The 12,246-nt window shown below is 36.4% G+C and overlaps 1 protein-coding gene across 1 annotated transcript in view; it reads right to left on the bottom strand.

The window, feature by feature from the left end:
* Nucleotides 1-4,534: 4,534 nt before the first annotated feature.
* TENM1 (teneurin transmembrane protein 1) overlaps nucleotides 4,535-12,246 on the bottom strand; it is a 497,338-nt gene continuing 489,626 nt past the window's right edge. Inside the window, exons 28-30 of the mRNA XM_037988761.2 lie at nucleotides 10,299-11,519; nucleotides 9,252-9,394; nucleotides 4,535-7,877 (exon numbers count right to left, since the gene is read on the bottom strand). Of these exons, the coding sequence (XP_037844689.2) occupies nucleotides 7,119-7,877; nucleotides 9,252-9,394; nucleotides 10,299-11,519 (2,123 nt within the window). The 3' untranslated portion in view covers nucleotides 4,535-7,118. The remainder of the gene's footprint in view (nucleotides 7,878-9,251; nucleotides 9,395-10,298; nucleotides 11,520-12,246) is intronic.

Raw genomic sequence — 12,246 nt, 5'->3', positions numbered from 1 at the left:
CTTTGGCTGGCCTTTTATTCATCAAGTTTTTTTTTTCACCTTTTCTTTCCCAACATGAGCATCCCTGCTATTTTCCAGTATGTAATAACTTGCACCTTTACAGAAAGGTCATATCCTTGCCATATCTAAAATATTGCCATGCTAACATATTGTAAGATGCTGAGTCAAGGTAGAAAAATGCACAATATATTTCCAAGTGTGCAGCTCTCTTCAGAAAAAAAGTGTGTCAGCAAGCCCAAAAAGGAACATGACAGCTTATCAAATACTTATTCGTTTCCTCTGAAATTTGCTCTTAAGAGATAAGGTCAGTACGGAGACAAGCTTAGGTAATTGTCTGTTTGGCTGTTACAGGCAGGGAACCTTTGTGGTAGTGCACAGGTAGAATAAGTCTATAGAGAATGCCTCTGATTAAGTCCTCTGCTCTAAATAAAGGGCTGGATTTAAGATATTCTTTGGGGTAGAATGGACACAGAATTAAAAATGTGAGGAACAGCTTTAAACTCTGTTAATAATGTTTCAACATCAGCTTATGTTTTATTTGATTCACTTTGTTAAGCTTAGAATCCAGTCTACTACTAGTACAACCCAGATTTGCCCTTGAGCATTTCAAGGTTATGGGATGCCTGGTCTTCCTGTTAGGATGCTATACATTCAACTTTGACACTTATATTTTCTCTTGCAGTAAATGGGGTACCATTATTTTGCAGTTTGCAACTAGGGGGGAAGTCAAACTACCCAGTTTGGATATTTTCCTAATTTGGGGTCATTGGCCAAACTTGTAGTAAAAGGCTGAATTCTTATCATTAGGTCATTTAGTTCTTAAATGAAGGTTTTTTTTTTTTTTTTTTTTTTTAATGTAACAAGATACAATAAGCCTGACCAACTGTTTGGATAGAGCCCTTTAACATATATGGAATTGAGATATATATACATCTTGGTTGCACACATATACACAGAAATAGAACTGTTTTCTCACAAGATGACAAAAGGCTATAGTACGTATCACATTCAGTATTGGACAGAGAGAGTAAAAGCAGGAGTGCATGAGATCTGATTTTTTTTTTTTTTAGTCACCTGGTGGGCCATTTAAACATTTTTTTTTTTTTAAATTTTTATTTTACTTTAAGTTCTGGGATACATGTGCTGAATGTGCAGGTTTGTTACATAGGTATACATGTGCCATGGTGGTTTGCTGCACCTATCAACCTGTCATCTAGGTTTTAAGCCCAGCATGCATTAGGTATTTGTCCTAATGCTCTCCCTCCCCTTGCCACGCACCTCCTGACAGGCCCCAGTGTGTGATGTTCCCCTCCCTGTGTCCATGTGTTCTCATTGTTCAACTCCCACTGTTTTTCATCTTTGTCACTGATTATCCACGTGACCTTAGGTAAGTCAGTCTGTTACTGTTATTGCATTTGCCGAGTAGGAATAATTAAGTCGTACTAACCTCACAAGATTATTAAGGTACAATAATTTACATATATATGTGTGTGTAGTTATATATATGTATAACTTTAAGGTAGTAATATTACTGAATGTTTAAATAACATTGATATTCACAGATCTCTAAAAGGGAGGGTGAATAGGGAAGGAATATACAAAAATCTCCTATTTCCTTTAATAATTATCCCCCTATAGGAGCTCCTGCCCATTTAAAAAATACCCTGAGTGTGAGGTGGGATGCATATTTTGAAAAAAATCCAGATGATTAATACTAACAACCCCCTACTCCCATTATTTTTTACTGATGGGTTGTGTTGAGATGATCAAGGTTGTCTTCTGCTCCATGATTCTTTTCACTATATATATATACATAGTGAAACACACACACACACATAAAAAAGCAGCAGGGCATTTTGAAGTGTAAATTGCAGGATTCCAAGTTTCAGTAATGGGCTGTTTGGACTATATGTGCTCCGCTAGTATGAAGATGAATTTTTGAAGATCTGTTGGCCAGATTTCCCAGCGTCACTTGTAAATGTCTTCTTGTGAAAAACAAGTGCCAAATGGCAATTGTAATTGCATAGGATTTTTTTAGTGTTTTATGATTGCCTCCTCTCCCTGACACCCTTCCCCACTGGCTGCCGCCCCAACATCCATTTTTTTGCCAGTGTGTTTGGACACCCTGAACTCCTATATCTCTCCCACCCCATTTTTATAATTTTTTATTTTCTTTCTATTGCTGAGAAAGGCACCAAAAGCAGAGCGAAGCCTTTTTAAAAGTCATAGCCTAGAGGCATTTACATTTGCAGCAGCTACTCTTCTTTGTTTATTAAATGGTCATTTGTGTCAGAGATACTATTTGTATGAAAAATAAAAATGAAGAGACGTCTGCCTAGGATTAGTGACTTTTATTTCTGTACCTACATTTTCAAGATGATGTGTTTTTATTGTTCCTTGTTAGTGAGCCACTTGTCCTATCTAAGGTGACCAGACTGACTTGAGAAGGCAGTTTGGCGCATGAATAAAATGGGACACATTTTTCATTGGCAATTTTATTTTTTAAAAATGAAATATTCAAAGTACTTTTCTTTCAAATATCAACACATAATGTTTAACTTTAAATATTTACAGCATGTTGTTGTGATGCTCTTGTAGAAAAATGCATGCTTCTGGCCTGAAAGCCAGAGCAAAATGCAAAAGACCATTTAACTGCAGCCAGAGAACATGAACCTGTACAGTATCCAGTCACTTTTCAGCACAGGAGAGCAGGAATACAAAATTGGAACCTATTGTTTCCTAGCAACATGGCTCAGACCATTATAACACAATTTTCAATATGATTAGAACCTCTAACTGTTGTTATACAGAAACTGAAAACTTGGCATACACTGTAAACATCTTTACTTTTCATGAGAAAGTAAGCAGCTAAAAAGAATGTTTTTCTGACATAAAGGCTATACTTCTCTTTTTCGCCTTCTCTCTTACTGATGCTTTTGCCAGAAGAATAGTAAAGATTTAGACGTTGTCATGATTCATACAAGTAAAATATTTTTCAAGGACACAATCTGATATACTAACATTTATTTAAGAGGTTAAAGTCCACCACTAAATCTAAGGAAAGATTTTTAACTGCCAAACACATTTCCTTTGACAAATAATGTAAGATGACAACTGCCAAGACAAAATCCACAGCAAGTTTAACTCTAAGTATTTTCAGTTACTGTTTAGAAAGTAATTTCTTCATATAAACAGTAGTATATTTGGTCCTTAATAGCTTTCACATGAAGGACACACTGAAATAATAGTCACTATTTATGGTTGAATTCTTTTTTGTTGTTTGTTTTCTGTATTTTTAAATTTTACTTTGCTTTTTTTTTTTCGTTTTTTGTTTTTTGCTTTTTTTCTGTTTTTTTGTTTGTTTTTGTTTGTTTTCTTTGCAGAAGAAAGAACCTTTATAGAAGGCTGTGGAAGAGCTGAAGTACTAGTCAGGTCAGCTATGTGTATGTGAATTTCTTCAAGAAAACAGGAATGTTCCATTCAATCTGTAGCCTTATGTCTTTCCACAAGCTATATATAATATGCTCCAATCTCTCCAAAATTTTCTTTTCAATACTTCATTACTATACTTTTGCTTCTATTACCAATGAACTCCTTTACAATCACCTTTACATGGACACATCTTCATAAATGCAAAAACTTTGCCCTGACTCTCTTAAGTGATATTATAGTGGGGCCTGGTCTAGTTAAAAATACACTTTTAAAAAAAGAAAGAAAAAAAGAAAAAGAGTCAAAATAACATGATGGAATGCTTGAAACTGTGTCAACAGTGATCAAAAAGTCTCATGAAAATTATAACAATTTCATACCTCTCTACATAGGTAGCATGTGAATTCCAAATTATACATCATTGTCAAGTTTTCATACATTTGGCTATGTTGTATATATTATATATATGTAGTCTATATATTATAGATCGTCTAGATAAATTGACAGCAAAGGACACACTTATTTTATACATTTTTTGGGTTAAAAATAAATCATATACTTATTTATATGGCAAGTGTTTTGTTGAAAGTTAGTATGAATTGAGATTTACTTCCCTTTCCTTCAGGAGTCATGCTTCTAATCAATAACGATTAGAATGACAACTAAAAATAAATATATTTAAATGTGTTAAACTTTGAACTTTTCAGTTCATTTGGATCTCTAGACTGTAGTGCAAGAGTGAAAACAAAACAAAACAAAACAGAAAAGCACAAACAAAATGGGCTTAACTAGGAAAAAGAAACAACCATGGAGTATTCCCTGCCTCCAGCCCAGAATGTTCTTCATAGGAGAGTCTAACTACTATGCTCTCACTTTAACTTACTCGAATGGTGTGTGGCTGTGCAGTGTCAGCCATCTGTCTGCTGGGTATGAGAAATTCATATGTTTCTCTGAAAAATGCTTTTACTTTCATCAGGAAATGCAAATGAATTGTTCTTTCAATAATTTAAACTTCAGAACTGCAAGTCAATGAAGGCATTCTTTCTATTCAGCTGAATAGGAAGTGATATACTCAATATCTCCATGTTCTTGTTAAGAAATGCCAAAATGTTTCTCTTCGATTTACTACTCATTAGTGCTAACCTTTTGTTTTTTTTTTTTTCTTTCCTCCCTCGAACTTTAGGAGTTGTAAAAAGAATAATAGTTCAAGGCAGTATTAAAACCACAGCTGTAAGTAATAAAAAGTGCATTTCCTGAATATAATACAAATGTAACTTTAAGAAACTAAAGGCACGAACCAACTAAATATGTATTACAAACTAGAAATCCACAGTTCAAGGTAATCACTATTAAGTAAAAGCTTCAAATACTTGTTTCTGATGGATACTTAAAGCAGTTTGAAAATGATACATCATCAGTGAATTGCAAAAAAGTATAATTGCTTAAAATATAAGCAAAATAGACTCTAATATTGACATTTTGGATTCGTGATAAAATACATAATCACATTTATGAATGCACTCTCTATATACAGTTCACAAATTATTTTTCCATTAATTTAAAAGAACATCAGAGGTTCTAGGAACTTAAGGTCCATTTTTAGGTTGGTGTGGAGGTATTCAAATTTTCAACAAGTTTGTTAGTAATTTTAGAATTCCCATTCTGAATAAATACTGTACCATTAACACAGGCCTGATTCAGGAAAAACCCAATAATATGATTTTAGTATGGATTAGCAATACATCAAGTTGGTATGTTTCCAGTTATAAAGAGATGAGTTCATCATGAATTCTCTTTCTCAGAATACATGTGTAAGTGGTATTCTAACCCAAAGGTTTTGAAAATGAAATGTTTGAATACACCCTTCCCTACTGTTTGCCAGGGTCATTTCCTTTCCCTTGCTTTCCTTTGTGTAGTAGGAGGCAGATTCTTGAAAACCTTAACATGAGCTTATGACTTTGCATATTTTCAAAGAAACTGTCATCGCAAAGCAAGGCAATGACCCCACACTGCATTTAGGTAGCAGCTGGAAAGAATCCAAACTAACATTCCATCATAAATTTGCCTTCAGACATAGTAAATGTTCAGACTCGGTGATGAAAGTGCAGAAGCTGGCTCAGGGGAATTTTCTACGGGCCACATTGTGCTGTCATGTATTTTCATTTGTGGTAACTTACAATTACACAGCATTTTACAAACTGTCTCTTTGTCACTGGGCACAAATCTTTCAGCTCACCAAGGGGCTTCTTTTACTGCAGGATTCCTAGAGATTGAGAAACTGCAGCTGATATTAACACTAATCCTGACCTTTCTCCAAATTTTAAATGATCACAGAACAAATAACCCGTCCTGGAAAACAGTTATTTTCCTAGGCAGTAGAGATGATTAAATAAAAATAAATGGGTAAGGACGGAGAATGAAAATAACTAACCATATAAATTATTTTAGTAAAAATGAGTCTGCGTCTCTATAATTAGTTGAAATGTTTTTGGTTGGAAAGGATTCACTTGATTCGATTTCCTGAATATGGCTGGGAGATGTTCAATACAGAATTGTACATTTGAAAGATAAATCTAAGTGGGCTGAAACAATGTTGCAGCAACTGCTGTGATGTTTGGTCTGGTCTTCCCTTTAGTACTTTCACTTAAGTACTAGGTGTATTTTTTTAAGGTTTTGGCTCTTATGAATTTCTGCAGTAGTAGTTAATGTATGTATCGGCATCCCAGGCACGTATGCCTGCTAAAGCCTCTTTTTGTTTTTGTACCAGAATCATACTTTTAAGTAAATTACCTTTCATGTGCACAAAACCATTGGATTAGTGTATAGATGCTGAATCACTAATGTGAAACTATGACCAAAATACATCCTATATATAAATGAGAAATTCCTACCCAGGTTAATAAAAGCTACATTTACATGATACCAATACAGCTGGACAACTTAGTAAAAAGTTGAGTCAAAACAGGTTGTGTGAGAGAGGTCACGCTGGCCAGCTGCTTTGGTATCACGTACACACGAGCAAATAGTGGCTATTCAGTCTGGTTACCACACCCACAGGGAAGCATGGTAAACAGAACCCAGCCACCACATGCCAAAACACAGCACAACAATATGGCATTTACTTTAACAAGCAAGGAGGAATAATCAAGAAGGAAGGGCAATTGGGTCCTGACTCTAGGAGATGGTGGCTGAAGACATTTTACACCTGTTTTTAAGTTTCCTATAACAGATCTGGAAAATGTGAAAGGGCTGGCAGTCTTTTGAAATGCAAGGTTCAGATACTACTGCACCACCTATTCAAATAGCCCACAATTTCTGCCAACAGTTAAGGATGAAACTGCTTGTCACAATAGAAATAGAGAACCTTGGGTTCTTTCTGGATATTGGAACATATGCATGGCTCGGCAAATTGAAAGTGGTGCTTTCCGAAAACTGTTTTTAGCTGTTTGAGTTCTACTTGTGTTATTTTGAATACTGCCACACAAGAACTAAAAATCTCTGTCATTTCTTAAAGAGTTTAAACAAACAATATTAAAATACCATCTTCCGTCACATTGAAAGGCAGTTGGATATGTTTTTCCTCCATATTTACATATACAGAGTTCTGATCTAGAAAACCAATACAATAAACCATTTTATGTTTTAAAAACAGGCAGTCTTTGGTGACGCAAAGGCAGAGATTTTTTTTGTTACCTCCTGCCTATTTCGCTCTGTCTCATAAAGTGAATATTGTTGGCACTGTCAGAAAGTTCTAAATACTGCTCAACAGACAAAACAAAATACCCATCATAACCTTGTACCCGCCCAGTGCTCAAAAGCTGCTGCTTTTCCCCTTCTGTCCATGCCCTAATCCCCTCTTCCCCCTCTTGCAGCCTTCTTTGTTCCTTAGTCCAGGCCTGGGCCACGGCACGCTGTCTGGCAATCTCCAACACGTGATTCTTTTCCTCTTCGACAGTTGTCCCGTACCGGATGTTGAAGCACAGGGCTCCATGCTGGAGCTGAATATCTGCAAACCGTCTAGTCCTCCCATTCAACACAGAGGTCATCTGGGACACAGTGACATTGACACCATTCTCCAGAATTCGCCTCCCCCCAGTGTTACCAATGAGCACCAGGTCTTCCTCCAGAGATCCAAGCTTAATGAAGTAATGAGTGTCCCTCCCCTCTATGGTAAAATGTAGGTTTTCCAGGTAATGGGCATTATTGAGAATGGCAGCAAGCCGCCTGCTATCTTCATTGGCTACTCCTATAATATCAGCTGTTACTATGCCATCCTTGATGGCAAATTTTATACCTTTCCCAAAAACAGAAGGGACAGCAGCAAACCTTGGTTGCTTCCCTCCTTCAAGGCACCGTCCATCATTGTATCGGGGAGTCATAGGTAGTTGGTCCAAGGAAATGAAATTCCTGAGCTGTTTCTGGAGTTCACACTGAATGCCCAGGATAGTCTAGGAAAGAGAGGCACAGAGCAGATGCAGCATGGAGTTAGGCATCTGTCAGATACTTGGTGATTGTGGAAAGGACAGGCTTGCAAGGTTGCTTCCTTCTCTCTTTAATTTGCCAGTGAGTGATTTAAAAATCAGCCAGATTTGGAATCTCTTCATCAGAGATTTGGAAAAGACTAACAGGTGATTACCTAGCATTCTTATGTCTTGGTGGAGTTAAGCATGAAGAAATATGTTTAAACTTGAAATCACAGAATTGCAGAGCTGGAAGGCGCATTAAGTGGGTCCAGCTCTCCCAAAACACAGGCATTTTATTTTCACTGATTTCACTCACATTGACTAGATGTTATTACTACATGTAGAGTAATACTTAGGCACAGCGAGGCACACAGAAATGCATAAGGCATAGTTTCTACTTTAAAGAGTTTAAGACCTTATAATTAACTACGGCAAATCAGCCAGAAATTCACTGATCATTTTAGGTGGACTTAAAAAAAAACCTTTTTATTTTTGGCAATTTTCAAACATACTAAGAAATAAAGAGAAAAGACTAATGAACCTCCAAGTATCCATTACGAAGCTTCAGCAATTTTCAACATTTTGCTAAATGTTTTTTAGAAGGACTTTTAATTACAAAAAGCATTTACATCTTTACAAAGGGATGGATTTATAGGACCTATCTAGAACTTCCTGTCCCTTATAATTTTTTAGACTTAAATTTCAAGGTCTCACACCCACATTTCAGTTTTATTGTATCAATCTCATTTTGTTTTTACAAACACAGATATTCACATTTCTTTCAGTTGAAGGAAAAAGCTCCTTCTTATTTTCGTTTGTACCTCACACGTCTGATGAAATCATCTGCTGAATCTTAAATGTTTTGATGTTCTTATTTTTTCCCAAAACTGTACCCTTGTAATATTCATTATTTTTGCTTTATTGTGCTTATGTATTTTTTCTTTATCAGAATAATTTTATTCTGTTATTCCCATGCTCTTAAGACATCATCCCCTAAATTATTTTACAGTTGGAAATCTGATGTTTTCATGTCTCTTACCGAACAATTTTCTCTAGGTAGAATCCATAATTGCTCTTGGTAGCCCATTTCAGAATTTTAAAAGTACAGTTCCTCTTTCCTCTTATTTACCTATTGCAGCAGTCATCAAGTAACCTGTTAATCTTTTTTCCCCCAAAACTCCAATTCTCTGATCTTTTTCTCATGAAGCTTTTTTTCTACCTTCTCATTAATTGTGCACATTTTAGTGAATATTCAAGAAGACTAAAATGTCAGTAAGCAAATATATGTAAATATAATTTCTAGGTATGGAATGCCCTTCTGTTGTTTCAGCTAAAAAGAGGTGATAAAATTTTACTAACCTTTCCAGGATCCCACTCTTGAGTTTTTGTCTGAAGCCGTAGAAGCTCATAAGTTAATTCTAAATTTTCTAATTCAGGTTTGGGAAATCCAGGTAGTACATTGTGTAACTGGAAACCAAATAGCTCCAACCAACTTCTGATGTCTGTGAGACACAATATCAAAAAAGAAAATGAAAAAATCCCATACTTTATAACCTTTGTTGAAGACTTGAAAGATACCTCTCCTGCCTTCAAACTGTTTAGGCAATAGAAGTTAGGAATAAAACATTTATTTATTTATTTATTTATTTATTTATTTATTTATTTATGAGATGTAGTCTCAGTCTGTTGCCCAGGCTGGAGTACAGTGGTGTAATCTTGGTTCACTGCAACCTCCATCTTCTGGGTTCAAGTGATTCTCCTGCCTCAGCCTCCTGAGTAGCTGGGATTATAGGCACGTGCCACCACACCTGGCTAATTTTTGTATTTTTAGTAGAGATGGGGTTTCACCATGTTGGCCAGGCTGGTCTTGAACTCCTGGCCTCAAGTGATCTGCCTGCCTCAGCCTCCCAATGCTGGGATTACAGGCGTGAGCCACCGCACCCAGCCTAAAACTCCCCTTTATATGACCCACACTAAAACACCTGATCCTCTCTCTACAAGGAAAAATTTTGATTTGTGGATAACCCTGGATTATAAGCTCAGCCTACTACATTGAAATTCCTAATGTGATAGTGGTACTAAGGCCACAAGGATCATCATATTAGGTTTATATGATGAAACATAATCCTGAATTTTTCTTTTACGTAATTATTCATATAAGCATGTAAGAGTAAAACACAGAAACAGCTAAAAAAAAATGTAGCAGGATGCGAAAGCATTATGTTTTATGTTAACATGTATGTTTTGCTCACTCCAAAAAACTAAGGAAGACAGCAAATGCACAATAACCTGTGGGCTAACTGTCAGGAAGAGGAAGCATATTTACAAAGGCATTGAGATTCTGTGATAAAATCAACAGCACTGAGTTACTCAGGTTTAGTTTAAAGTTTTAAATAGTTTAAATACCTGTGGTATACTTTGCAACATCTTGAATTTTGCCAACTGGGTAGTTATTTTCAAAGGAGTAGAGGTTGAATGGTTTAGGAAGGAGGTTCAACTGTTTCCATATGTGATGATTAGGCGTTGTCCATCTGCCAGCGACAACATCATAATCCCTTTGCCCCAGGTGCACTAATTTAGTAAGGAAATCATAGAGTCCTCCATGAAAACCAATAATGACCTGAAAGTCAGGGTAAGTGTCATGATAGATATCGCCATAAGGTGTGTATAGTATCTCCTTTATGACCTGACCTCGGCTGCTGAACACAGCTAGTGGGGTACCTGTATTATCACAGGCTACGTAATATTCTTCACCACTGCTTAACTCCATGGCAATAAGGTGACCTTGGAGATCATAATACAGAGATGTAATCTCCGAGCTTGTGTGGTTGTACAAATGAGTAACTCTTATGGGGTTGGTAAGGTCTGCATAAAAGAACTGAAGGTGCTGCCCTAGGCTGGACTTACTCGCGACGCGTCGCCCAAGCCCATCATAGTAATACTGCACAGTCCAGCCAGAAGCCTTATTGTAGGCTTTCTGCAGCAGGCCATTAGAATTATATTCAAAAATGTCATTTCCCCTCTGCCTCAGAAAGCCATCTTCATCCATTTTATACTGAATTTCTCCTAATCTGGTGATGCGGTCTCGGAGGTCATATCGGAGAGGAGTAAGACGAGCACTATTCCCATGGCTTAAGAGGTTGATGTTTCCATTCAGATCATAACTATAACGCCACTGGGTTTTGTCATTTACAGAAACAGTTTGAAGTTGCCCATCAGCATCGTATTCATAGAAGTACCTTGTTATATTGGCATCTACTCCTACCCTTATGTCACATATTACCATGCGGCCCACATTATCATACTGAATAGTCATCCAGTAGGCAATTGCCTTTAGGATTTCATATTGGACTTCAATGACTTGTCCATTGGCACTGAAGATTTTGGTGTGTTTCATCACTGTAGTAGTTATGACCTGATTTAAATCATAATTAATTACACTGAATTTCCCAAACTGCTCTGTTCTGCCAGAGACATCAACATATCGGTACAGATCTATAGGCAAAGGGGTTTCATTGATTACAGCTTGCATGCTGGTGACACGGAAATTGTTGTAGCTGTAGTCGAACCGTGCATTCACAAGACCTTCTTCACTGAATCTGAAAATCTGGCGTCCAATAAGAGGTCCTATAGGAACCGAAACAAAAACAGTAAGAAGCTAGGTGATCAGTGTGGAAGAGTCAGAAAGGTCTAGTGTTATTTTATTTAGTACCGGTGCTTTTATATTCATAATAAAATATTAGAGATTGATCTCTGATATCAAATGCCTGGGCATATTATCTCCTGGATATGTATTCTCACAGTGGTAATCCTCAAATATAAAACAATTAAAATACTATATAGTTATAGAACATTTTAATTATAGAAACTACAGAAGCAATAACATCCAGTAGCCCAGGGTGATGAAATTGATATTATGAACATGTTTTCTTGCTATAATCACTTGACAAAAATGCTTTCATTTCATTTAACCTTTGCTACAAAGTCAGAGGGTCAGGTTTTGACAAATTCCAGCATTAAAGTAACTGGATTTCGGCATTCTATAAACCCAAAGGGTAAAATACATTAGAAAGTTCTGACTTGTGAAGATATTTTGTCATCAACTGAGGCTTATAAAGGTTACACAGGGCTTGAGCTAGTTTCAGTGAGACTTATATCTTGCAGTTTCATCTTTGAGAAGATTTGGTGCTGAGCAGGAATGGGTATACGGTTACACTAGGCACTTGGATTTCGAATTACTTGAGAGCTGAAAGAAAGAAATGCACTATATGTTTTTAAGAAATCAGTTTTCATCAGACTATAACATGCTTTAAATTTTCAATGTCAGATACTTTGATAAGTAAAGTGAAAGTTG

This window comes from Chlorocebus sabaeus, chromosome X (genome assembly GCF_047675955.1).
Source record: "Chlorocebus sabaeus isolate Y175 chromosome X, mChlSab1.0.hap1, whole genome shotgun sequence".
In the NCBI taxonomy this organism is placed as follows: Eukaryota; Metazoa; Chordata; class Mammalia; order Primates; family Cercopithecidae; genus Chlorocebus; species Chlorocebus sabaeus.
This window is presented reverse-complemented; position numbering and strand designations above follow the sequence as displayed.